The sequence below is a fragment of the Argentina silus genome (genome assembly GCF_951799395.1).
Source record: "Argentina silus genome assembly, chromosome: 2".
Lineage (NCBI taxonomy): Eukaryota > Metazoa > Chordata > Actinopteri > Argentiniformes > Argentinidae > Argentina > Argentina silus.
In genome coordinates this window covers 29,237,503-29,263,850 of record NC_139656.1, presented here as the reverse complement: position 1 = coordinate 29,263,850, position 26,348 = coordinate 29,237,503, and the positions used below count along the sequence as shown (strand labels likewise).

General features: G+C 43.6%; 4 protein-coding genes across 6 annotated transcripts; 2 read left to right on the top strand and 2 right to left on the bottom strand.

Annotated features, from left to right (window-relative positions):
• The first annotated feature begins 2,570 nt into the window (after positions 1–2,570).
• chmp1b (charged multivesicular body protein 1B) lies at positions 2,571–6,797 on the top strand. Its single transcript, XM_083688359.1, has 8 exons — positions 2,571–2,728; positions 3,223–3,320; positions 3,504–3,650; positions 5,242–5,310; positions 5,530–5,637; positions 5,795–5,838; positions 5,960–6,032; positions 6,137–6,797. The coding sequence occupies exons 1-8, from the start codon at positions 2,713–2,715 to the stop codon at positions 6,179–6,181; spliced, it is 600 nt and encodes a 199-aa protein (XP_083544485.1). The 5' UTR covers positions 2,571–2,712; the 3' UTR covers positions 6,182–6,797.
• A 630-nt stretch (positions 6,798–7,427) lies between these two features.
• rraga (Ras-related GTP binding A) lies at positions 7,428–11,549 on the top strand. Of its 3 annotated transcripts, none has more exons than XM_083687803.1 (10): positions 7,428–7,557; positions 8,360–8,470; positions 8,617–8,716; positions 9,375–9,441; positions 9,538–9,760; positions 9,975–10,070; positions 10,260–10,382; positions 10,495–10,586; positions 10,959–11,074; positions 11,292–11,549. In XM_083687803.1, the coding sequence occupies exons 2-10, from the start codon at positions 8,444–8,446 to the stop codon at positions 11,393–11,395; spliced, it is 948 nt and encodes a 315-aa protein (XP_083543929.1). In that variant the 5' UTR covers positions 7,428–7,557; positions 8,360–8,443; the 3' UTR covers positions 11,396–11,549. The 3 variants fall into 3 exon arrangements, with proteins under 3 accessions (XP_083543929.1, XP_083543928.1, XP_083543927.1); XM_083687802.1 differs by having other exon boundaries at positions 7,436–7,707; XM_083687801.1 differs by having other exon boundaries at positions 7,437–7,702.
• Positions 11,550–12,046: 497 nt separating this feature from the next.
• On the bottom strand, positions 12,047–17,250 carry nup62l (nucleoporin 62 like). The gene is made up of 13 exons (XM_083687788.1): positions 17,186–17,250; positions 16,486–16,788; positions 15,917–16,344; positions 15,728–15,814; positions 15,423–15,542; positions 15,125–15,265; positions 14,815–14,926; positions 14,462–14,606; positions 13,979–14,028; positions 13,433–13,567; positions 12,834–12,945; positions 12,626–12,692; positions 12,047–12,370 (listed from the first exon to the last, which is right to left on the bottom strand). The coding sequence occupies exons 2-13, from the start codon at positions 16,782–16,784 to the stop codon at positions 12,279–12,281; spliced, it is 1,788 nt and encodes a 595-aa protein (XP_083543914.1). The 5' UTR covers positions 16,785–16,788; positions 17,186–17,250; the 3' UTR covers positions 12,047–12,278.
• Positions 17,251–19,521: 2,271 nt separating this feature from the next.
• On the bottom strand, positions 19,522–24,399 carry cnga2b (cyclic nucleotide gated channel subunit alpha 2b; the record flags this gene model as incomplete). Its single annotated transcript, XM_083665303.1, has 7 exons — positions 24,280–24,399; positions 22,740–22,848; positions 22,170–22,280; positions 21,713–21,874; positions 21,351–21,458; positions 21,157–21,263; positions 19,522–20,999 (listed from the first exon to the last, which is right to left on the bottom strand). Exons 2-7 carry the CDS (start codon positions 22,838–22,840, stop codon positions 19,522–19,524), a joined length of 2,067 nt encoding a protein of 688 aa, XP_083521429.1. The 5' UTR covers positions 22,841–22,848; positions 24,280–24,399.
• Between the last annotated feature and the right edge of the window lie 1,949 nt (positions 24,400–26,348).

Genomic DNA, 26,348 nt, shown 5'->3' with positions numbered 1-26,348 from the left:
GATTCCATATTTATGTCAATATAAAACCTGATGTCAACATCTAAATTGAATGTTTACATTCCACATATTATTGCTCTCACCCCATGAAACATGTTTTCATCCAATGTCAAGCATAAACATGCTTTTTACAACAGCTGTTGTCATGAAGAAGTACTAATTCCTTCCACTTTCTTTCATTTGCATTGAGTTCAGGGGATGTCAATGAATTAAATATCTGAAACATCAATCAGAGGAGGCACCTGAAGTAAGGTTTACTTACACTTGTACAATGAAATGAAATACTATTGACTACTGCATAACTGCATCACAGGAGCATAGTACACTGTATGGATTTGTTTTTCTGTAGTATGCCCCCCTCCAACTCCCAGACCCCACTTAAATACCGCAGGCTCACACGCATACACGCATACACACACACGCATAGACACACACACATACAGGGGGTGGGAGATGTAAAATGAAAAATTAAACAGGAAGATCAGCGGGCTCGGGACGTCTCTCAGTGGAGAAGATGAGCTGAGCGGATGTTGTCCTAATTTGATTATGTGATCATATCAGAGGAAATAAAGTACACAACCGCAGCATTATTTCAGTTATTAACCACTATTGCTCATGTTGGCCTACAATTGGTTACTTAACAAATCGGTAATTGTAGGCATATCGGTCTACACAAATCCACAATAGAGGTATGGTTTTGTGATGATGTCCCACAAAAGGTTATCTCCAACTAAAACAGTTTATTTTTTCTCGTTTTTGTTTTGTTTACAGGAACAGTGGAAATAGGTCAACATATAGCCTACTTTGCATAAGCAACAAAAGTTTGCATGGCCAGTTCTTATAGAATATATCCTATGATAGTCATGCTGCAGAATTTTGGTCTCATGTGCACCGCTTGTAGCCTGCCTGCTGCTACTCTTTAGATAAGACCGTATGAGTCATACAGTCTCTGGATATAGCCCCCTCCACGTCTCCTCCTGGATTCCCTCTGTGCGTAAAACATCGAATGCGACTTCTCGCATATAGGCTATTGTCATTGGCGCATATTTAGGACTTCAACTTTAAATCATCTCTAAATGTGCGTACAGTCCGGTAGAGCTGCAGCTGATGCAAGTTAACCCTCAACTGAACACAACACTGAACAGCCATAAGCCTGAACATATTTTCACATGCAGGAATCAACTCAAATGTTTTTATATTTTCCAATCCAAAACTATTTGAGTGAGATATCAGACCTCCACGTCTTCACATAGACACGTACCAACAGTCTGAATCAATCTATATCGCATTATATAAATTTTTCATTTCATTTGCTCCTGTCTTCTTCACCAAAAAGGTATAAAACATCAACCTTATCTTGCCTACTATTATTATATTACTACAGGCCAATCAAACGTAGACGATCAACACCTTACTGCGTGCAATTCCATATTTTAGATAACTCACCTTACTTCTGATTGAATGGGAAACTTATAGCAAAGTATAGCGTACAAAACAGCTGTAGCCTAGAGAAGTGCTATCCAACAGGTTTAGTGGAGATGTCCGACACGACTGTGGTGCTGAAACAAACTGAACTTCTACCGCGCAGTTTCTCTCAGCTAGGGAGCGTAATCTAGTTTCCATGGCAATCTAGCGTCACGACTTTACGGTAAATCACGATGCTCTGTCAGTTCATTTCTTTCTTTCTTTCTGTCTATCTATCTATCTATCTATCTATCTATCTATCTATCTATCTATCTATCTATATGTCTATCTACATATTTATCTATCTGTAAAACACGTTTATGTCTGGATAGGGATTAGCCAGAGATTGTCTATATTGAAAAGCATAAAGAGGTTTTGGATGATCCGAGTTCATGAGTCATGATCTCAACTCATAAACCGATGAGAATCGATGCACTGGTGCAAAGGACTCAATGACATGTATGGGGCTGTCATATATCATGTGTAAACATACACGATCCTTACACAAAGGACATGGTGGTTGCAATTCAATGTTGTGCAAGAGAGAAATGCTGTCGGGTGACAAGTTTCATCCTCCTCCACTAAGGTGGCAAATCTAAATAGAATCGCAGGACTCATGGCTGTAGAGTTGATCTGGAGGATATCACTCCAGGAGAGGTGAATAGAGGCTTGGAATCATTTCGGGGGTGAATGAGCAGACATAAAGGGCAGGGGAGCCTGGCTGAGCTACTGCAAAGAAGGTGAATATCATATCAGACAGAGGGTGAGTCATCCTCTCCCTCGCTGCCGTGATCCAGAGACGCAAACCTAATCATCAATCAAGCCCGCTCACCGCCCACTCCCCCGGCACGCCAACGCAGCTCTGCCCGACAGGACAACCCCAGGTCCGGTCTCACCTCACTGTATCCCCGCTATACATTATGACCAGGGGGAGGGATAGTCTGTCACATTCATGGGTGTCCAAATTGTTAAAGTGTTGTTAGCACAGCCCAGTGCGCACACACACTCAGACATCACTGTCAGCAAAAGATCGCTCTTTTTTTCCTTGCGTGACGTGAAATGGAACACTTCTCTGAGCATGTGACCATGACGTCAATCTATCGGGGTAGTGTAGCCGGAAGTGTCAAGTAAAGGAAACCAAACCGAACTGTAGTCGAGAAAAAAGGTCAATTTAAGAAGATATTCATTATTCTATTCTATTATTCTATCTCTATTCATTCAGGGATTATCGAGGACTTGGAGCACAACAACATGTCGAGCATTGAGAGTATCCTTTCAAAAAAAAAAAAAGAATGAAAAACGCCACTGTGAAGAGAGACATGGGCAGGCCTGTTTACGGTAACGTTAGCTGGCTAGCTGGTTAGCTAGGAGCGTCAGTGTTGGGGTAAAATGTCTGTGTTTTATATGTTTCGATTCTAAGATCAAGCTTGGAGTGTTTGGACCAAACTACAGGTAGTCTGCGGATGAGGATGTGTCTGTGGAAGACAGGGGAACTCCTGTCACGGCAGAAGTGCAATACACTGTTCAACCACAGTCCAGACAACTTCTGTTGGCTGGCATTTCCAGTTTACTCACATTACATTTGTTGTTGCCCTGCAGTGCCACCTAGATAGTTGAGATAGCGGTCTGACTCATATAGGTTTGTTCATTGAAGGGCAGGATACAGGTATTTCAGGGCAGAGATTTCCTTCTTCCTTTGACTATGGAGCGAAGTTGTTGTTCTTGAATTCTGTGAAAGTCCTTAACATCCCATCACAACAGAACATCTATTCAATCTCAAGTTTGCAGCCAAAGAGCTGCAACGAAGCTCTAAGAAATGTGACAAAGAGGAAAAGACGGAGAAGGCTAAAGTCAAGAAAGTGAGTACCTGGTACTACCGAATGATGTATATATTATATAAACACTATTATATGGTTTGGGTACTACCTTAGTCAAGCACCCCAACCCCCCCCCCACACACACACACACACACACACACACACACAAACATATTTGTTAGCTTATGGTGTAGGGATTCTAACCGACCTTCATCCTTGCATCAGGCTATACAAAAAGGAAATATGGAAGTGGCCAGGATCCATGCAGAAAACGCCATCAGGCAGAAGAACCAGTCAGTCAACTACCTGAGGATGAGCGCTCGAGTCGATGCTGTGGGAGCCAGGGTCCAAACAGCAGTCACAATGAACAAGGTGCTGTACATACATATGTCCTGGAGGAACTCACACAGCAACACTCACATCAATGATTGTGTCAGTGCACACAGTGTACACAGTATTTTACATGTTGTCAGTTGAGACTGATACTGATTCCTCTCAAAGTGGTGTCTACTGTGAAACGTTGTCATTTGATACTGAGTTGAAGAGGCCAAAAATGTTTTGAGATCAATATAGAGTGTGAGGTACAATATCTATGAAAGACTGGGTTGCTATGACGACAATTGCCATATGGGCAGTTCTGTGTAAAAGGACCCATGAGAACCAAAATGTGAAATTCATCAGAGCATATCAAATTGGGTGTCAAATGAAAGTTGCAGAATCTGTATTTTTGGGAAATACATTTCTCAATCATCTTCCATCATATACATAGGGATAATCAAAGGCTTTGACATCTGGTCAAATGTATGGAAAGGCATGTAAGAAAACATCTACGAAGATGAAGAAAATGTTTAGAAAAACATCAAACCCCGGCCCCGGTCAACTAATATCAGCACTTATTTAGTTTTTAGCTTCTGTAAGATTAAGAATCATTGCCCAGTCATTGGGTCATTCTGTTACCAAAAAAACACATACTGTAAATATAAGATATTTTCAAATTTCTCTGCCTCATGTGAAGCGAGGATAATGAAAGTTAACCAAAGTAAGAAGTGTATATACTTAGACCTACCAAATACTTCTAGTGTTTTTACTGATATAGATTTAGTTTATGAATTAATAAGTGATTAAAACTGGTCATTCTGTTACCAAATCGGTAGCAGAATGACCAAGTCAAATCGTTAAGTTGTAAAGAACTTAAGGGTTCTTTGGCTGTCCCTGTGGGACAACCCTTTAAAGAAGCCTTTTGGGTTCCATCTAGAACCCTCTGTCAAAAGGGTTCTACATGGAACTTAAAAGGGTTCCAAAAGGGTTCTTCCATAACAAACAGTGGAAAATCATACAGTATTAGTTACAAACCACTGCATCAACATCCTCATCTCATGCTCCAATAAATGGAGGCTTGTTGTTGAGTACAGTCAGGAAAGCAAAGCCAGCAAATCACACAAAGATGGAGCGCAAGTGACTTCCATTGAGAATGATGACATACATGTTTCTTAACACTTCTACAAAAACGACATATGGGAATTTATATTCATCATGAAAGAGCACGCTGATACATATGGTGTATCCTTCCCACACTGGTTGCAGACAATAAAAAAAAAATGTTTTCATTTCATTCAGGCAAACTACCAGCAGATGTGTTTCTACACATGACAATGGCCTACTTGTATTTAATTTTTTCCAAATCTGTTTTTTGCTGCCAAAAGTGTAGGCCATTTTCTTTTGGAATACTAAAGAAAAAGACACAGAACCACAAGAGTCTTTGTTTTTTTTTTCATTTTCAGTTGGAATTGTTAGAAGTAGTTGTTGTGCATAGAGTTGTATGGTTTGTTAAACTTTGCTATAAAGGGGTTTTGTTTGGCATACGTTTGAAAGCAAAAAATGTAGTCCCAGGGTCATTCTATTGCTGCGGAATTGCCCAAAACAAGGTAGCATTCTATTTGAGTAATGGTGGTTCATTCTACAGGTCACAAAATCGATGGCTGGTGTAGTGAAAGGCATGGATGCTGTACTGAAGAGTATGAACCTGGAGAAGGTAATGTGTGTGTGTGTGTGTGTGTGTGTGTGTGTGTGTGTGTGTGTGTGTGTGTGTGTGTGTGTGTGTGTGTGTGTGTGTGTGTGTGTGTGTGTGTGTGTGTGTTTTGCAGGTTGCTAAAATGTTGATTCGCTTTCAGTGTCAAAAACGATGACCCTTATTACCAAACCAAAGTGCCTCACAACCTGAGAGGCTAATTGAATGATGTCATGTCTCTAGATATCTGGCCTCATGGACAAGTTTGAGCATCAGTTTGAGACGTTGGATGTGCAGACAGCTCAGATGGAGGACACCATGAGCAGCACGACCACACTGACCACACCACAGGTAACACACAGGTGTTTGGCTTGTGTTGGACACACACAAGCCTGTAGCCACTGTAAATCAATGGAAGTACCAGACGATGTGCAAATACGTGCATTGTCCTTAACGTAGTATCTTCACAAACAATAGAGATTAAACGTCAGCGGAATGTGTGTTTCAGAATCAAGTGGACTCACTGATGCATGAACTGGCTGATGAAGCAGGGTAAGAGTTCCTCATTTTGTGGTCTTCTCTAGAGTACAATAGTATCTGTCAGTATGGAAAGACGGATATGTAATGCCTGTACTCTTGTGTGTGTGTCTGTCTTTCCTGTTGTGTTTTTTAGGTTGGACCTGAACATGGAGCTCCCAACAGGCCAGACAGGATCAGTGGGCACCAGTGTAGCATCCACAGAGCAGGTACCTAAACCCCCATCCCTGTCGCTTTCATCAAATCAAATCAAACGTCTTTAGTTTTAGACATGTCTTGACGCCTGCTCTCTCTCTCTCTCTGTCTTCCTTAGGATGAACTGTCTCAAAGGCTTGCCAAACTCAGAGACCAGATGTAACAGAAGAACTCTGTCTACAGTGACTCCGCTTCGGTCACATGTGCACTGGTCTGAGATGGATAACAACAGAAAGACTCTTTTCATGATATCATGTCTTTGTCTCTCTTTGTACCTCATTGATTCTTTTTTTTCTTTTTTTTTCTTGGGTCAATATCGGTGTTCTTATTTACTATGGGTATCAAGGTTCAAGACTTTTATACACTAAAACAAACACTTGTTGATTGTGGAAAGATATATCAAGCATTTTTAAAATATAAGTTCTTGGTTTAAAGATGGCTGCCTCTCCAACGGATGTTTCTTTGTATGTCTGATTTGTCGTAGTGCTGTAGTGTGTCATACCTCCTTGTGGCCTAAGACGACCAGCAATGTTCTTCTCCTCTGCGTTTCTGCTGGCGCTCTGTTTCCACACACAATATTTCATTCATGTGAATAATGTTGTTTATTACAACATGTTTATCATTCTGTATATATATATACACCTTATCCTGTATCAGATCTGTAAGAAGAGATTTGTTGATTTATTCCTAACTGATTGATAACTCTGCCATGGATTCTTTGGGGCTTTTTTTGTGTCCACTGATTAGGATATTAGACAATAAAATTTTATAACACTTTTTACCACTTGACCTTTGTCTGATTCACCACAGTAATCCAATGCATATGTTATGGATATTATTATATTATTACTACACTATGAAAGTACACTATAATGTACCATATAATCATTGATTAATTCAGAATCAGAATTCTTTTATTTGGCACATACAGGAAATTGGAATTGACTTGGTGAGGTTGGTGTATGGGACATAAAAAAAACAATAGCAAATATTGACAATTTTTTTACAAAATAGCAAAATATTAACAAAATAGCAATAACAAATGTACAAAATAGAACAATAAAACAATACATTTTGTAGGCTGTGCGAGGCTAAGTGGCAATGAGGCTAGAGGCTGTGTCCAAATCATCATGTGGAATGTAATGTGTGACATGTAGGCTCCACAGACAAGCCATGCCAGGACAGCTACAGTCAGCAACAAAACCCCAAATAAACGTCTGAGGTGTGACCCTGAACGCACCCATGTTGTTGTACATTCCCTCGGGTCACGTCACGTGAGACCCCCCCCTCCCCTCCCCCCTCCCTCCTCCCTCCCCCCTCCCTCCCCCCTCCCCTCCCCTCCCTCCCCTCCCCTCCCTCCCCCCCTCCCCTCCCCTCCCCTCCCCTCCCATCCCCGGGCAGTCATGTGAGCCTGTCTCCTGTCTGCTAGCTCAGTGTCCCGACCTCAGTCATGACTGGACCTAGTTGCTGAACTCACCACATTCTTTTGACGACTGTTTGTTTTTTCCATATTGTTGTTTACTTGACCAGCCCTTTAAGGTGATCTAGCGTCTGATGATCGTGTTCGTAACCGTTTCATATTGCATGTTCGGCCTGCCAGCCAGCTAGCTAGCAAGCAGCATGTTTTATTAGGCGTAAACAGCAAGAAATGGACCTCTCACAACTCGCTAGCTATCAACATCAAGTAATGTATACAACATGTTTTTTTTTTTTAATCCAGTATATCTATCATAATTTACTCATTTCGGCAACAACTCAACCTTTTTAGCTTGAGAGCGAAAATAACCTGTGTGAATGATTTTGATTCTGACTATTTCTTGTTGCTAGCTAATGTTAGCTAGCCTACTTGGCTAGCTACTCAGAAAATAAACTTGCTTCCTTAGCTTGTCCAGCATACTTTTTTTTTTTTTAGATGAGCAAACATTATGATTATGGCATGTTGTTAAAATGACCGTTTGCCAGAGTCATTGATTTAAGGTTGATCTGAAAGACATCGGAAGGCATCCAAAGCTAAAAAGGGAAATTGGCTCTAATGTTTTGATGGTTAAGTCACTGTATGCATCTTTCTGTGTACCCATTAGGGCTTTATGTGTTAACGTGTGCCCCATTACTCCCTGTGTGTGACTACTGCAAACGTAGTACTGATCCAATGCTCAACATCTGGTCTTAGTAGAACTAACCCTAATCCAGGGATCTACTGAGCCCAGAGTAACTTAAAGACATTATCATATGGTCTCTCCGTTTAGGTACTACAGGTGGATGATACTACCTTTAACAGCTTGACTGTCTAGTATTTGCTGTATTTTTTTCGCTACATGACTTACTTGTGTTTCTGTTGAAGCTGTAAGTGACTGACCACAGGCAGCCGAGGGACGTCAGACTGACGTGTGATTTACAACATTATTGTGACCTGATTGAAGAAGGGATGTCCAGCACTGCCATGAAGAAGAAGGTTGTGACACTGCAATGTGTTTGATGTTGTTTTAATGAGTTTTAGTTAGAAAGTCTCGTAGCAATATTTTCAATTAAATAAGATTTCAGTTGTCTCTGGTTGTTACCCAAAGAATTTCCTCTAATATGTGACTGGTGTCTTCTTAGGTGTTGCTGATGGGCAAGAGTGGGTCTGGGAAGACCAGCATGAGATCCATCATCTTTGCCAACTACATCGCCCGAGACACACGCCGCCTGGGAGCCACAAGTCAGTACTACATTTAAAGTTGATTTGATAGCCATATGTAATTGGCAAAACACTACACCCCCCTGATGTGGCTCTCTTAAAATTAGTTTAAATTGTAAACATTTCTTCAACAAGCTACATAATAACTTCAGTTGAGTCTATTGAGTGCAATGATAATAGTTCAAGCTTTTTTTTTTTTTTTTATGTATTGTAGGGCCTAATGGGTTGGCAGGTACAATATGAAGGGATAGCACAGAATTGCACTGAATGTACAGAATGTACAGAATGTACAGTCACTCTACAACATTGGTCAATAACAGAGTGGCTTGAAGGAGTTCATGAAAACACAATTATGGATTTGAAATAGATTGTTTTCAACAATCAATTCAAGTGATAGAGCAGAAACAGTGGCTTGGAAATGTGTTTCTTTGGTTTAACTACAAAACATTAAGTTAAATGCAAATTTCACTTTTAAAGTGTCCAGTAGGCAGTGAAGATCAGGTGGAAATCCTAATTGAATGTGTTTTGTTTCACTGTATGACCATTTTAAGCTTGTTAATAATAAATCATGTACATAATTTTTTTTTCAGAGAGCAAAGATAGATGTAGTGCATTGGTGCTCAGATATTTTTCATGATTTTTTAAAAATCACTCTTTCTCCTCTCTCCTCGACACTTAGTTGATGTGGAGCACTCCCATGTACGTTTTCTTGGCAATCTGGTTCTGAACCTGTGGGACTGCGGAGGGCAAGTCAATTTTTTCAAATGTTGGCCTTTCACTTTTAAACCTACCTAAAAACCTGTATGGAATCATTAATGAATGCTCTCGGCTCTGTCCATCAGACAAGACACTTTCATGGAGAACTACTTCACCAGCCAGAGGGACAACATCTTTAGGAATGTGGAGGTGTTGATCTACGTGTTTGACGTGGAGAGCCGTGAGCTGGAGAAGGACATGCATTACTACCAGTCCTGTCTGGAGGCCATCCTCCAGAACTCCCCCGACGCCAAAGTCTTCTGTCTGGTGCACAAAATGGATCTGGTGCAGGAGGACCAGAGGGACTTGGTGAGCTTTGGTTCATATAAAACACCATAATACACACACACACACACACACACAATCACTGGGAGCCTGGATGCATTGCTACGACTCACTCAGAAATTCCTTCAAATGGAAAGAGGCCGTCCCTCCATTGCCAATATTGACTTAGCATATGTGTGTGTGTTCATGACTGAACTATCACCTCTGTGTAAGTGACTAATTGGCCCTCTCTACCCAGATCTTCAAGGAGCGTGAGGAGGACCTGCGGAGGCTGTCCAGGCCGCTGGCTTGCACCTGCTTCAGGACGTCCATCTGGGATGAAACACTGTATAAGGTTGTGGCTCTTTCTGTATTCGTCAGACCAAATTGTTAAAAACATGAATATTGTCATCTTGGTCATACAACAAATCCACACACACTCGCCACATACATTGTGCCTACATAATAGAAACCAAACCACCCAAACATATACTGCTGTATTCTCGGATAAGTGTGAATTAAAGTTGGTTGTGCATCTCTTTAGGCATGGTCCAGTATCGTGTATCAGCTGATCCCCAACGTGCAGCAGCTGGAGACAAACCTACGGAACTTTGCCCAGATTATAGAGGCGGATGAAGTGCTTCTGTTTGAGAGAGCCACCTTTCTGGTTAGTGTTTCTAGCCTAGCAGGCCCGGGCATACAGTAGGCTGTTGAAAAACGTCAATAGTCGATCGTGTGCGATGACAATTCTTTTGCGGTGCTGTTATTTTGTTTTCCAGGTCATCTCTCATTATCAGTGCAAAGAGCAGCGGGATGCTCACCGCTTTGAGAAGATAAGCAATATCATCAAACAGTTCAAGCTGAGTTGTAGGTGAGTAGGGAACAGCTCTCTGACCCTGTATCCCTTCGCTTTAGCGTTTTCGTAACATGGGCTCTGTTTATGGCCTCTGTTTTCAGCCAGCGCAAAATGGATGCAAGTGCAAATGCAGGATATTGGCATTTGTGTCGGTGTGAACGGGTGAAAATATCGCTGCGCTCCCGTGGGTGGCTTAGCTGTGAATAGAAGCGTGTTCATGACAATTAGCAGGCCAAGTGCCATCATGTGCGCTGAAACATCCGGCCTTGAAAATGGCACTAATACTTCAGACACACCTGCTAAGTGCCAGCGTTCGTGCTAAGACTGTTTCTTAGGCAGTTAAAATCTAAATGTAGTTCCCTTTATGTCATTTGTGTGTGATTGCAGTAAACTGGCAGCCTCCTTCCAGAGCATGGAGGTGAGGAACTCCAACTTTGCAGCCTTCATCGACGTCTTCACCTCCAACACATACGTCATGGTGATCATGTCGGACCCTTCCATACGTGAGTTGTCATTCATAATCCCTCTCCATGAGAGAACTGTCTGTTCCAGGAAAATACCAGAAACCAATGTTGCAAAACATGCTTGCAAATACAGTGCCTTCCAGACTTTGTGCTTGGGCCTCTTTCGTGATTTGATCTGAAATCCAAATGGTTTCAGTATGGAGCCAAAAATACCTCTGGACGGCACATGTAAATAACACGTGGTTCTGTACTCTAGCCTCTGCAGCCACACTCATCAACATCCGGAACGCTAGAAAGCACTTTGAGAAGCTGGAGCGCGTGGACGGACCCAAGCACAGTCTGCACATGCGTATGCGCTAGCCTCCGGATCTGCTGGCGCCAGCTCAACCAATCAGTCCACAGACTCCAAAGGCCAGGCTGTGGTCCAGCCCCTCACTGTGCTCCCCTCTCACTCAATCACACGTTTTCCTACTCTCTCTTACTTTGAAGATCCTGTTCTTACCTTTTTGTTTTACAGTGATCTCATGTATCAGGAACTGTGATGCTTTTTCTCAGACACGTCATATATTTACATAAGAGAAAGAAAAAAAAAAATCTAATTTCACTGGTAAGGGGCTACCGACACTGTCTTGGTTTGTCACAGAAAAAGTCTGTCTGTAAATGATAAGCATAGTATTTTCATTATGTGAGGAAAAAGAGCCTTAACAGAGAAGTTAGTTTTCTGCTTTGCATAGTGACTTGTCGACACCTGCTGTTGTCAAGGCTAGCGTTAAACTCCTGTGTTCATGTCACCATGCTCTCTTGTCTAGTCAAGGCTCCTTCGCGGGATTTAGAAATGGATCACTTTGACGTGGACTTGTGACTATTTTTTGAAATGCCAAATAAATAAGCAAATTTAGAAGTCTGGTGTCATAGATTATGTTCTGCCAAATGCAACAGTGAATACAATATGGTAATATACAAACTATCAGGTGCAGGTTAATGAATTAAAGGGCATGTGGGCACAGCATATACCATGTGCAGGCCTTTCCTTTATTCATACAGTGTTTACAATTGGACCAGCACTAGTGGGGGAACTTGGAATGTCACACACCCTTGAATATTTTTCTATAAATCACAATTGATTGCTGCATTAAAGCACACATCTTTATCATGACTTCTTGAAAAATCTTCATAGCATAAAAAAAAAAACTTGTTGCACATATACATCCACACAATAGCATTTCAGTTACAATTCTCCAAATCAGTCAAACGTGATGCGAAAGGTCTTTTCCTGTTCTTTGCGTCGGTTGTCACACTGTTTGGACACATCCTCCACTCTTCTTTGTAGAAGCACTGGGAAAAGACATCACTGAGTTAACATGGTTGAAATAAGGTCAGGCTCTCAACCAAAAGGAAAGGTCACTGTTCATGTGGAAGATGTTTCTCTTAAGGTTCATTGGCATTAGAAAAAAATGCCAGAAATGAGACTTCAAAATCTGTGTGCATACTGTGACAGTCAAGACCGTGGCCACCATTCCATTACTAGACATAAACCCAGACCCGTGTTTGCTCTGGGTGATCAAGGTTAATCATGGGTTAAATACTGACCTGAATTCTGATCAATCCATTGAAGAGAGTCCATGTGGGCGTTGAGAATTTTGCAAATCTGCTGAAGCTAAAATAAAATAAATAAAAAAAGTCACCATAATATCCAAATCAACTCGACAGGCAATCACAATTCTCAGGAAAGCTATAGTTGTAATCCAGTAACAACAGAAGGTAGTAAGAGTTTAGGACTAGTCTATCTCCTCCTCACCGGGTCACTGGTGTCTGCTGGTCCGCTGGATGTGTTGAGGTGTTCGATGATCTCCTTCAGATCCTGGGACATCCTCTTCAGCTGGGCGTCCACATTCTCTGCCAGCTTGTACCTTCAAAAGGGAGACAGACAGATGCATCACAGCTATGGTCGGGACTCTACACTGAAGGGATGGAGGCCTCCATACATGCACATTACAAGAGAGTATGGCAGAACCATCTTTTTTTTTTGCACAGACAATCTCATTGGAAATGGATGATCCGATTTGTGAATGTGATGAATGTCAACACAATGTGTATAGTCAAATGAATTTGAACATGCTAATGATAGATGTACAGCTAAAGTGTATCCATTTTTAAACCAAAGTACTCATTGTACCCTATAGGTTGTATGCGTTTTCCATCTGTCATTAATATATATATATAAACAATTGTTCATAAAATGAACAACTTTGTCCTCACTCTGCATTGGTTCTCATACGGAAGAATCCTAACTCGACATCCCTGCCTAACTCCTGACTCCTTGCGGACGTTTCCCATTGATGTCAATGCCAGATGAACAAGTTAGTCCTCCACCCAGAAAGCCATCGTCAATCTTACGTTCTCTCTCTCTCCTCATCAGCATTCTGCATGTAGATGGTTCCACTCTGCTCCTTCACAGATTCCTCTAGTGGGGAGAGTAAGTCCTCCAGCTCCTTCTGTTGGGACAGGATGAAGTCCAGCTCCTGGTCTAGCCTGGGGGGGTGGGGGGGGGGGGGGGGGGGGGTTGAAGAAAGAGCAAGACAAATTTAGACAATGTCAACTGTCTTCCAGTTTACACAGACAGCTGATAGATTTCAAAATAACCTTATTTATTCATACACTGCAAAGGCTGGTGGAGGTAGAAATCAGAGGATGGCTCATTGTAAGGGTATCAGACACGTGTTTCACACCATTCCTCATTCCTCATTCCATTCCATGCATTACAATGAGCCTGTCCTCCCATTTCTACCTCCACCAGCCTCCCCTGCTACCCTGTAAAAGTGAATTTGGTGAGATCTGTACAGTGTCATGCAGAGTATGTAACACAATGTACATACAGCATGTCTCCATCCCTCGTGAGATGGAAAAGTGACCCCTTTTGTTAACATCAGGAGAAACGCCTACCTCCTCTGGTCCAGCTTCACCTTCTCCATCTCCCTGTGCAGTGACGTGATCTGAGGATGAAATAACAACATTGTCTTTCGAATCTACAAGATACAAGAAAAGTCAATAACCTTCAATCCACAGTCACAGATGTTTGTCTGATAACATTACAGGCAGATTTATTGATGACTTTTAGTAAAACATTGTCATTTAACACAGCTTTTTCTTATATCAATCTTATTAGTGATATACGTATACCAAATGTCCCAGACTGGTTTACCTGCAGGTTTGACCCCAAAGGCAAAAATACACCAAAGTTCAAGCAGAGACAATTCTCATACTACAATCAAATGCAGACACTAATTAATTCATTTATGAATTACTTCATTTGAAACACACGTCCAACTTGTTTCAGCCATTCAAGTACAGCAATACACACATTAAAAATCACAGGGGATTAGAAAAAAAATCTGATTTATTTCCATTGTGGTAATAACCACATACCTTCTCTCCATTCTCCACCAGCATGCGGTCCCAGGCGTTGACCTGCGTGGCCTGCTGGAGGAAGTGCCTCTCCTGGTCCTCCAGCTCCAGACTCCACTTGTTAATGAGACCCTCGAGCTGGGCGTAAGACATCACTGGAGGAGCACTGGAGAAGGAATGGTTTCAGGGTTCAGACAGACCAAAGGGCCATAGGCTCAGACCAAGTGCAGACGCCGAGAGCTGACAATCGTTGCCTTTTAGAGTCATGGAATAAGCCGAGTGAGGATACGGATACAATAAGAGGGTTTATGGTGGGAGTGGTCGCTGGGGATTGGTCATTTGGTGGGGAGAGTTGGACCGTAGCAGTACTGCACCTGGCTGTGACCGTGGCTGTTGCTGCTCCAGTCATGACTGCTCCGATGCCAGTGATGCCAGCAGGTTTCACCCCCAGGGAAAAGCCTGTGGTGGTGCCAGTGGTAGCGGCAGCTAAAACGGAAGCCACAACGGTGAGGAACTTCAACAGTACTCTAACAAACTGTTCAACATCTGCAGTCATACATAATGTTGTATTCATTCTAAAATAACATTGGAAACGCCCAATGAAAGGGCAACATCAGGGAGAGTAACCCCCCCCAGGCTCTTGTCTACAGGGTCAGACTGTCACTCTTGCTATGGTGGCTATACCTGTAGCGGCGGTGGTGAGGGCGGTGGCAGCGGTGCTGGCTGTGACGGCCCCCAGAGGTTTCAGCATGAACCCCAGGGCCCCTCCTGCAGCTGTGGTGGCGGCCGGGGCAGCAGAGGCACCTAGGGTGGGCGCAGCGCTCACTGCTCCACCAGAGAGGCACCAGACAAGGGAATAAATGATAAAAGATTCAAAATAAAAGATTAACTAACACGAATCATCAAGGAGCCAGGCTTGCCCGCCAAGAAGGTCTAACGATCATTCAACGTGACTCAGGTGAGAGTTAGCAAGTGAACTCACGAGCAAAACCAGTGACTGTTGCAGTGGGAGGGGCTGTTGATGCTTGTACAGCAAAGAGAGAAGAGCCTAAAGCCGAGACAGCCTGGGTGGCTGGGGCAGCGGGGGCAGGAGCAGGAGTAGCTTCAGATACAAGAAAAGTCAATTACCTTCAATCCACAGTCACAGATGTTTGTCTGATAACATTACAGGCAGATTTACTGATGACTTTTAGTAAAACATTGTCATATAACACACAGCTTTTTCTTATATCAATCTTATTAGTGATATACATATACCAAACGTCCCAGACTCCCAGACTGGTTTACCTGCAGGTTTGACCCCAAAGGCAAATCCACCACCCTGGGTCGTGGCTGGAGCCCCCAAGGCTGGAGGCGCCGTATTAAGAGTCAGACCTAAGGACGCAAAAACACCTGACGTGACCAAGGAGGTTCTGAATCACACATATTTTTCCAGGTGGAAAGTTTTGAGCCGACTTTGGACCTTGTCAAACTCACCAGCGGCGGATTGCCCCCCCATGGGGAGGGTGGAAGCTGGGGCACTGTTCGCAAAGGAGAACCCTCCCCCTGCAGCTGCGGTAGGGGCTGTGGTGGCCTGGATCTTGGCAGTACCAAAACTAAACCCTCCTAAAGAGAGCCCTCCAGGTGCTGCTGCTGTGGGAGCTGCTGTGGGTGCTGCTGGCTGGGCCTGGGGTTGGACCTGGGGCTGGATTTGGGCAGTAGGGGCTCCAAATCCAGCGCCGGTGGACCCAAAGCTGAAACCACCCCCTGCAGGAGCAGCAGCAGTGGTGGTTTGTATGGAGAGACCTCCCCCGAGGCCAAAGCCTGTCCCAGACGATGGGGCTGCTGCCATGCCCATGGATAGCCCAGTTGCCACTGGTTGAGCAGCAGCAGGTGTGCCTAGATTGAGTTTAGTGGTGGGGGTCCTTGAGAGTCAAAGGGTAAAGAGAAAGAACGCATTTTAATATTCTATATATTAACAACTGTAATACTACTATTACATTCACGTTTTAGACATTTAGCAGACGCCTTTATCCAAAGCGACTTACAACAAGTACATTTCTCACCCAAAAGAGAAGCCTCCACCGGCAGGGCTGCTCTGTGCAGGGGTCCCAAAGCTGAACCCCCCAGTTTGGGGTGCAGTGCCCTGGGTGGGCATGGCAAAGAGTCCAGAGGGCTGGGGGGCGGCGGCGGCGGGGCCCTGGGTCAGGTTGGGGGTCCCGAACGAGAAGCCACTACCTGGAGCTGCAGGCGTGGAGGTGGCTACACCAAAACCCGTGGCAGGAGCAGGTGCAGCCGCGGGTTTGGCAGCTCCAAAGCTGAACCCTGTGTTCGGGGCTTGGCCGAAGTTAAATCCACCACTCATGGTCCTTGGCAGGGGAAAGTTTCATAAAAAGAGAGAAGATTTAGTCCAATGTATGACAACATCAGATCGTTTCTTATCATCACTCTTTCCTCCTCTGAATGAATTGTCAGCTTGGAACTGTAGGCAGACTTGCTAGCAATACATACGGCATATCTTGAGTAAGTTTGCCAACACTGGGGTATGATTCATCAATTGAATGAGAATTATTTGGAGGGGTAGCTGACGGTAGCTAACGCTGCTAGCTAGCTAACTACGTTAGCTTCCAACGTACCTGGTCAACTAACACAAACCCGAGGAAACTTACTGGGTGGCTAGCTACCGTTCCTCCAGCTAAGCTAAGCAAGTGCACATGTTAGTTCACGGACTCTGAACAAGGCACGTCAATAAGTAAATAAGCATACCTTTCCCTTCGCTTCAACTTCAGATGAAATTGAAAGCATGCATTCTGCGCCACAAACGGTTCAGCGCTGTTCTAGTCAAAGACAGACGCGCAGAGGACCTTTCAGAACAACCACCGTGTGAATGCGCCATCCACCGGGACGGAGTGGGAACACGTCTTCAAATATTATTACCAGATCGTAAACATTTTTTTTTTTTAAAACTCCCCCGTCCCCCCCTGGTGTAGTGAGTGATTCTTCTTGCATTTCTCCTCTTTGCTTAGTCAGAGATGGAGAACGTTTGAAATGTCTAATAAATGCTCCGCTAAGACTGTGACTGGGCAATGGAGTTTTAGATAGGATTGGAAGGCAGTGTGGCCTATGTCATTCTAAAGAATATACCCCTTGCTTGTTTTCACCAAAATCTCAATTTCCTGACTGGATTAAAGACTATTTTATTATAAACAACTATTTGGATATTCCATCATTGTTATCCATAATTAATGGTATATAGGCCTACAGTACTCCTACATTTATGACTACTGACAAGCCTATGATAAGAATTAGTGGGGCGGCTAGAGGCTGTCGTATGTTTGTGTTCTCTACACTCCTACAGGCATTATTAAACTTCTTTAAACGTCTTAATTAAACGTCTTAATTAAACGTCTTATTGCACCAATAATCTATTCAGGTATGGCCATTCAAAGTGTCATAATACCTATGGCCCTATCGCTAAAAATGTGTCAAATGGCACAATTCCTTCCAAATGTGACCTCTAGCCACCCTACTAAATATGCATAATTCATGATTAGTAGCCGAATTAAATGTAAATAATTCTGTATTTCGTATGTGAAATTTTACACTTATATTCTATTTTACAGTAAAGCTTCAAGACCATTTTCCTGAAACTAAAAACTGGTCTTCAGGTATGGGAAAATGTCCTATCCCAAAAAAGACAACACAAGTGTCAGCTGATCACAACAAAATAACAAAAGGAATCAGGCACACACAGGTTTTTCCTATAGGTTTTATTTACCCTGGAGGTGTTTGTCAGGAGTGGGGCCATATGCGCCATGACAACCTGGATGCATGATAGCCAACAGAATTGCAGGTTAAAGTACATATGTACATATGTGTAATATAGTAGTACTGTAGCTTACATATGTACATATGTGTAATATAGTAGTACTGTAGCTTACATATGTACATATGTGTAATATAGTAGTACTGTAGCTTACATATGTACATATGTGTAATATAGTAGTACTGTAACTTACATATGTACATATGTGTAATATAGTAGTACTGTAACTTACATATGTACATATGTGTAATATAGTAGTACTGTAACTTACATATGTACATATGTGTAATATAGTAGTCCTGTAACTTACATATGTACATATGTGTAATATAGTAGTACTGTAGCTCATGCATAAAACAAACAACATCTACATGTCTGAACGGACTGTAGAAGTAGACAGTTGTCCTTGGTCAGGTCAAGTAAGCAAGGGACAAGGACACAAGTTAGGCATTGGGTGTGGTGGTAATGGGTAGACCCTCCTTGATGTGGAAGGTTTGTGTACACCAAGAATGCTTCTTGAGGGAAGGAGGAACAGTGTGGCTTCCCTTTATATGAGAGTACTACAGTAGCCTCTGTAGACTTTATGGCACAGGGTAGTGTGCTGCTCACCCTACTGTATAACAACAGGTTTGCTGCTTAAGCAATGGTTTATGTACAGTATCTTTATACAAATGTAAAACCTCCAACAGCATTCATGTTCTGAAAAATAAGATGAATTGAAATTATTTAATTATTTATTATTCTCATTCATCTGATTATGGCCCATTTTGTCATGCGGAAATGGTTATATTGGGTTGTTTGATGGCACTGTCCAGAATCCAGAATCTGTGATGAGTCATTCCATCTGTGCTGCCACAGCATCTCTTGTAACCAACCTTTGGGAGGAAGGATACTGGAAAACAAGTGCATGTGACTGCCTGGTGTGTGTATCAGCCAGCACACCATTGTCTACCACTATTTCCCATGAGCATTAGCCAGAGACAAGGCGTGTTGCTCTAGCACACAGTATTCCATCAGGAGAACTGACTCTCCATTGACTCAACCCTCTCTGTCTCTTATTCTAACCGAAGAACCCAAGAAAATGGATATCAATTGTCTTATCCAATGTTGGTTGTACATAACCTTAATGTGAGAAGCATTATCTAAAGTTGAGGGGGGTTTAAGGTCATTGTTGTACATGAGTGCATACTGTACCCTCATGAGTATGAGAGGATTCCGGTGGGGAAAAATGTCTTCTGTGCAAGGCCTATAGAGAACATGCTGATGGAGGCAGCTTTCAAGTTTGAGCATTGGGCTCAGCCAACACATCGTTTCCCTGGTGACCGTGCTCATCGGCATTGGCAACAGCCCCCTCGGCTGCCTCTGCATCTGTGTCAGGGTCAGGGTCGACGTCTGACAGGATGCCGCAGCCTGTGTGGCGCATCTGACGCTCCATCATGGTGATGCGTCGTTTCAGCCGCTGCTGTGTGGCCTTGTACTCACTGAGCAGCCGGGCGAAGCGGGTCTGCAGGGTGTCTAGGGAGGCCTCCAGCCTCTCCACCTTCTCCTCTGTGTCTTCCCCCCCCAGCGGGCCGCTGTCCGCATTCTCGTCCAGGAGGCCCTCCTTCACCAGTATCTCCCGCCCCCTCTCCTCCAGAACCTTCTTGGCGTCTGGGTATTCCGTCACCGCCTCCATCAGGTCGTCCTTGGAGAGGCAGAAGAGGTCGGAGTAGCCGATGCTGCGGATGTTGGCTGTCCGGCGGTTGCCCATTTTGCTTCCCTGTATGTTGAGGATACTGATTTCCCCGAAGCAACTGCCAGCCGTAAGAAGGGCATACTGCGTCACCCCGTCCTCGGCCACCACGGCTAGCTTCCCCTCTTTAATGATGTACATCTCCTTCCCAATGTCGCCCTTGCGGCAGATGTAGTCCCCTGGGCTGTAGACCTGTGGGCGTAGTTTGAGCACCAGCTCCACCAATAGTCCGGCCTCACAGTCCTGAAAAATGCGCACTTTCTTCAGGGTCTCCAGGTGAACATTGATTGCAATCTCGGCCCGCAGTTTGTTGGGCAGATTCTTCAACACCTCCTGCTCGTCCACGGCCTTCTTGTTAGTCCAGAGGTAGTCGAACCACTTGATGACACGTGCCTCAAGCTCCTTACTGACTTTACGGAAGTGCATGTAGTGTTTGATGGCGTCAATACGGGCCTGAAACTCTGCTCGTGTTGCATTCATGTTGGCGATCATGGAGCCAACGTTGCCCACAATCGTGGCGAAAATCAGCACCCCGACAAGGAAGTCAAAGACCACAAACAGGTACTCCTCATCCCGTACCGGTGCTGGCATCTCCCCGATGGTGGTGAGGGTGAGAGTGGACCAGTACAGGCAGTAGACATAGCCCCGGGTCAGGGAGCCATATTCAGGGTTGGAGATGTTGGGGTACACCCAGGTATCAGAGCCGAACCCAAGGGACTTGGAAATGGCGAAGTAGATGCAGGCGTTCCAGTGGATGATGACCAGGATGTAGAGCACCAAGTTGCAGATGCGGAAAATGTTGGGGTAGTTGGTGCGTGTCTCCGTGCGGTCGAAGAACTCGAACATACGTGGGAAGCGCAGGAGTCGGTTGAACCGGAGCTGTGGGGTGTGGATTCCTGTGATGATGTAAGCCAGGTCAGTGGGCAGGATGGACACCACATCCAGCTTGAACTGAAATGTGCGGACATAGCCGTCTTTCAGCTTGGAGAGGTCCTTCACGAGTAGACCCTGCTCCAGGAACCCTGGGGGATAAAGAAGACTGAACTGTTAGCATGAAAATATCACACTGCCCAAGTTCTCAATCATCTCCCATCGTGTCATAATAATAATGCTGTTGCCTGACGTTACTGTATGTCTCCAGGTGCTGAAGGACCTGATTAGGGAGTGTCTATGACGTACCTGTGCGGAGTCGGACACAGGTGTCCAAGATATACACAAGGTCAGAGAGATAGTCCACCACCAGCCAGCAGATATAATTCTCTGTCTGCAGCTTGTCAAAGCATGCCCTACAGACGGAAGACAAAAAGAGCTCACTGAATACAAAACACCGTTAACAGACCATTTCCTCTCTGAAGGGACTGTCTCTCCATTACCTGGCCACCACTAGGATCCAATTGTAGAGCACAGCTGTGGCGATCACAAACAGCCACCGGTAGTACATGTCATCTGATGGGGACACCACAAACACATACCACTTTTTCCTGAAAGCATATAGAGTGGTTCATGTCAATCTTTGATCTTTCAACGGCCACGCACCAGCGAGGATTCACTTAGCCACAAAACAGAGGGAGCTTTATCAGCTTTAGACGCTAAATGATTAGGCTGTAGTATGATCAAAATGCTGTCCTCTTTAGGTAATAAATCACTTACTGTAAATAAATAATACTGACAAGGAAACATAATAAATTGTTTATAATCAGTGTATTACAGAACCATAAAAGAGAGGCAAGCATACTGAAATATCCCTTTGGCATTAGGTTGTGCATTGCTGATGCGACTAGGGGCGGTCCTTAGCTCAGGCCCACGGAAGCGCTCCAGGAAAGAGTCTGGCCGCTCCTCCTCCTCCAGCAGGCTGCGGTGGGCCCACTCCCTCAGTGTCACCACTATATTCACCAATCTGAGAGAGAGAGAGAGAGAGAGAGAGAGAGAGAGAGAGAAAGAGAGAGAGAGAGAGAGAGAGAGAGAGAGAGAGAAAGAGAGAGCAATAGAGAGAGAGAGAGACAGAGAGACACAGATAGACAGAGAGAGAGAGAGAGAAAGACAGATGGGAGAGAGAGAGAGAGAGAGAGAGAGAGAGAGAGAGAGAGAGAGAGAGAGAGAGAGAGAGAGAAAGAGAGAGAGAGAGAGTGTGAGTGTGTAACATACAGATGGTGAGCTCTGGTAACTACCATGGTTTCACTGCCAAATGATACCTTGATAGAGCCCCCCTTCCCTGAAACGAGTTCCGGGAGTTTCCCCCGTGAGGGTCGAGGGCAGCTACGCGCTGCAGCTCTGAGGATGTGTCATCACACACTGAGGGAACCCTAAGATAGGACAGAGAAAGGCAAGCCGAGACTGAGGAGAGGTCACTATTGAACTGGGGTAGACACACATTTGGGAGCACATCATGTAATCCGCCATTGTGGATAATTTTGTACAAAGGTAAAACAATGACCTGTCTCTAATTGACAGTTTGCAGTGGACAGATTGGACAGTAAGAGGACAATTTTTCTAATACACTATGAAAAGACAGGTTATACGCACATCCTCAGTAGTCACAGGAGCAGGATGAAAACAGATGACATAAAGAAGAGAGGAACGCTCAAACTGTCATGCTGTTCCAGTGATTTCACCAAGACGGTGACACTGTCTTGATTAGACCACTGGAGCGGCACCACAGTTCCTTTTCTGCTTCTAACGCAGCCATAAGAAGTGTTGATGCCATAAGAAGTGTTGATGCCATAAGAAGTGTTGATGCTCTGCAGTACTCTGTGTGCACCAACCTGCTGAGGGCACTCTCAGATCTCTCCACGTCTTCCTCCACCGTGGTCTTCACCGAGAGACGATGAGGGGACAGGTCTCTCTCAGCCACCTGGCCTGTCATCTTCAGATCTATGTGGTGAGGAAGATGAGCTTTTAACATACCCCAGCCTAAATAAAGGTTTAATAATCAATTTTTTAAAAATCACACGAGAAAACACCATTAGGCTGTTAGCATTTTATCTTGTCTATTGACTTGCATTGGGTTTTGGTTAAACATTTTAACAATTAGCTATTAGTCACAGTGCCCAGATACACAGAACCAAAGTGTTGATGGAAGTTTGTCCTCATTTCAGGGTAATGAACCAAATATCAGATTTAGTAATTTGGGTGAATTATCCCCAAATTATAGACAGGGGTGTATGTGGCAGATGAAGGGGTAGTCCTGGTTAGAGGGCCTGGTTAGCATGCCCCCCCCCCCTCTCTCTCTCCAGTGTTTTGGAGTGTGTGTGACAGATTAGAACAGGGGGACAGGAGACAACTGGGACTGCCTGGCATGAGTCCCTCATCTGGGACCTAAGAGAGAGAGGCTTTGGTCGCTGTGGTGACTACCTACTTCCATAGCAACCAGACTTTCTCACCAGTTAGTGGGAAACTAGATCTGCAGCTTAGAGAGGGAATACATGAGGGTCTATAAGAATAATGATATGGGATGGTGATACAATATGGTCCTGTTGATCAATGCTGAAAATAAAATGTGATGTCAAATTCATTCTGTTCTAAGGCCTTCGTGTTAGATTTGATCAAACATTCTGGCCACAGCCTTCTGGAAAAAAATAAAATTGGTTTACTATATTAATCCTACAATCCTCTTATAGATTTTTATAGATTTTCAAAACTATCTTTCAGATCTAATAGAGGTACAGACCAAGACCAACCTCTTCTTACTACATTGACATCATATAAATATAATGATTCTCATCTCATATTATAATGACTCTTCATCTCATATTTAAAAACATTAGAAAAGGGAAGTGTCAGTGATTTGGGCTCATGGAGAGTGGATGTAGACACATGATGGGGTGTTTAGGTGACTTGTTGCCATTGTTTGACTAATTGGTGGATCATTAGGGAAAACACAGTCAGCCTGAGGATCTGTGCTCAGTGAGCCAATCTACCCTCCTCCCTGAGGAACCAGCCCTCTCCACATCATAGCTGACAACGGGTGTGTTTCATCCCTGGCATATCCTGTGTGTCTTATGACAGTGAGTAAGTTGCTGCAGTGACAAATAGAAGCTGCAGACGTCTAAGTTTTTCATACAAATAGCCAGAGCAGTACATAGTCATCAACCCCACAGACCAAAATAACATTATTCTGATGAGTCTTATGGAAAAGACCCACTGCCAGGGAAGCTCTGAGTCAGGACCACAAGTCAGGTTGATATTTAAGTATGCCAAGTGATGATAGATTACATAAATGATGACAAATAGTAGAACAGTGTTAAGATGTAAAATCGTGTAAAAAAAAAAAAAAAAAAGAAAGGATCTCAGGTGCTCACTCACCAACTTCCCTGCTTGCCTTGAGTTACTCCAATAAAATCCTTACGGCCATTTCACAGCCAGCCAGAGCTTCTTTCCAGCCAAGGTATCCATTGCGGAGAAGATGGAATTGCAGGTGCGTTCATTGTACTCAGTGGGGCAAACATTTGGCATACCTCTTCCTTCCTCCATCAATGTGTCATCTTTTCTATTTGTGTCATCTTTTGGTGTTTCCTCTTTTTATTCACCTCTGGAGAGCATGCACACTACTTGTCCACCTGCATGACTGTACAGGTTCCAATGGACTGACTCACGGCAGAGCAGGATCGGTGGGAGGAGAGAGGAGGGGAGGAGAGAAACAGAGGGCGTGGAGAGCTTTTAAGGGTAAAAAAGTAATTAGCATAGTCTTCCAGATAGAGCAGTTTATTTGTTTATGCCTTTCTCTTGCAGGAAAATCAGAACAAGCATCAATAGAGTACAGTCTGTTCAGCAAGTCACCTCAAGCGGGTGACACTCCGTCCCCTGAGGAACTAGAATCAACTCATCTATTCACTTCTGTGGTTGACTCAGTCACTACTGAACATCTCACAGACAAGACAGACACACTCTCCCCAAAGTAGAACACAGTGGCGTTAATGACAATGCCCACAAGAGCCAACAATGCTCACAAGAGCCAACGCCGTCTGTCTTTTCCTCATCTCCTCTTTCCCCATCACAAAGCTCTCTGACAGACCATAGCAGTCTCGACTTATTAAAAACTGCCTGAGAGTGGAGTTCTATCTACAAACCCTGAGGGAGCTTTTAGCAATAAGCAGTTTCAACATCTGCTTGGGATACGGACTAGTGAACAGCATCCAAGTTTTCTATGATCTGTTGCTGTAATAAAGCAGGGTACATTAATGTCACTACTCAACAAAAGCTGAGCACCTATGGTTTATTCTATGAAGAAATCCCTCAGTCTAACAAGTTGCAGCTGCACTAACATGGGGTGAAAAGCCTGTTTCATCAGTGTTTACTAAGAAACTATATGGTAACAATGTGGTAACAAGGGGCACTCCCTGGTACTTACCTCAATAAATTCAGCACCATTGGTAACTACCTGGTATAAACTGGCACAACATGGTGCTTCTGTCAGTGAATCTAACAGAAACAGCGAGCGTAATTAAAATGCAGTACTATCAGGTAATAACTTCAATTAAGTACCCGCTTAATACAAAGCTGTAAACTAAATACCAAGTACAGGTGACAGGGAGGCATTCAAACAAAGATACCGCAGAATTAGGAGGACGCAGCATTACTTGAATTGCGATCTCAGAGGGCAAAGCCTAGACAGTGACTGTATCACCTGTCCCCCCCACCATCTGCACTGTATGCAGACGAGGTTAACCTGCTGAGAAAGATGGTCCACAGTGCCTTCAGTCCCATCAGACCTCCCGCCGCAACCACACCATTAACACAGGAAAGCAAGAGGAAAATAAACACATCATGCTCTCCGCTCGTCACAGCAAACACTATTAAAATAATTGCAGTGTTGGGGAGTCGTTCCACTACATGTAGCTCAACTATTAGTTTAACTACAGTTTACTGTAGCTTTGTGGTAGTTAAACTAAATTCAAATCATAGTAGTGTTTTCACTAGGTAACTATTTTTTTTGTCATGTAGCAGTGTAGTGAGCTACTGTCATTACTCACTACATTTCCCCCCCCAAAACAAGAGAGAACTAGGAATTTAACTATTATTCCAGTCCTTGAACTTCAAATGTCCTAGTAGCTTTAATTTACTTCAATTTGAGCTTTAATTTAACTATATTTCTCTCAAGGGGAGCTTTAGTGTAGTTAAACTTCTTACCTTGTAAAGTATTTGGTAATTTAGTTATCCATTTTCAGAGTAGCTTCCCTAAGCTACCCCTAATTGTTTTTTCCATTAGTAAAAGTGCTTAACACCTGTTTATTATCATGTTCATCTACAAATCAATAAGAACGCAAATGGAAAAAAAACACTCTTACGCAAAGCTAAATCAATAGAATGTCATTAATCAGTCCCATTAGATAACAATACGTTCATAAATAAAAGTTTCAGTGTCCTATATGCAG

Excerpts from the sequence above, each read along its gene's own strand:
- nup62l (XM_083687788.1), bottom strand. The coding sequence starts at position 16,784 with ATGAGTGGTGGATTTAACTTCGGCCAAGCCCCGAACACAGGGTTCAGC. Across the intron at positions 15,543-15,727 it reads CTTTGGGGTCAAACCTGCAG|CTACTCCTGCTCCTGCCCCC; the intron begins GTAAACCAGTCT and ends TTGTATCTGAAG. Across the intron at positions 14,029-14,461 it reads TGGTGGAGAATGGAGAGAAG|ATCACGTCACTGCACAGGGA; the intron begins GTATGTGGTTAT and ends TTTCATCCTCAG.
- rraga (XM_083687803.1), top strand. The coding sequence starts at position 8,444 with ATGTCCAGCACTGCCATGAAGAAGAAG. Across the intron at positions 9,761-9,974 it reads AGGAGGACCAGAGGGACTTG|ATCTTCAAGGAGCGTGAGGA; the intron begins GTGAGCTTTGGT and ends CTCTCTACCCAG. Across the intron at positions 10,587-10,958 it reads CAGTTCAAGCTGAGTTGTAG|TAAACTGGCAGCCTCCTTCC; the intron begins GTGAGTAGGGAA and ends GTGTGATTGCAG.
- chmp1b (XM_083688359.1), top strand. Across the intron at positions 5,311-5,529 it reads AGAGTATGAACCTGGAGAAG|ATATCTGGCCTCATGGACAA; the intron begins GTAATGTGTGTG and ends TCATGTCTCTAG. Across the intron at positions 5,839-5,959 it reads GAACTGGCTGATGAAGCAGG|GTTGGACCTGAACATGGAGC; the intron begins GTAAGAGTTCCT and ends TGTGTTTTTTAG.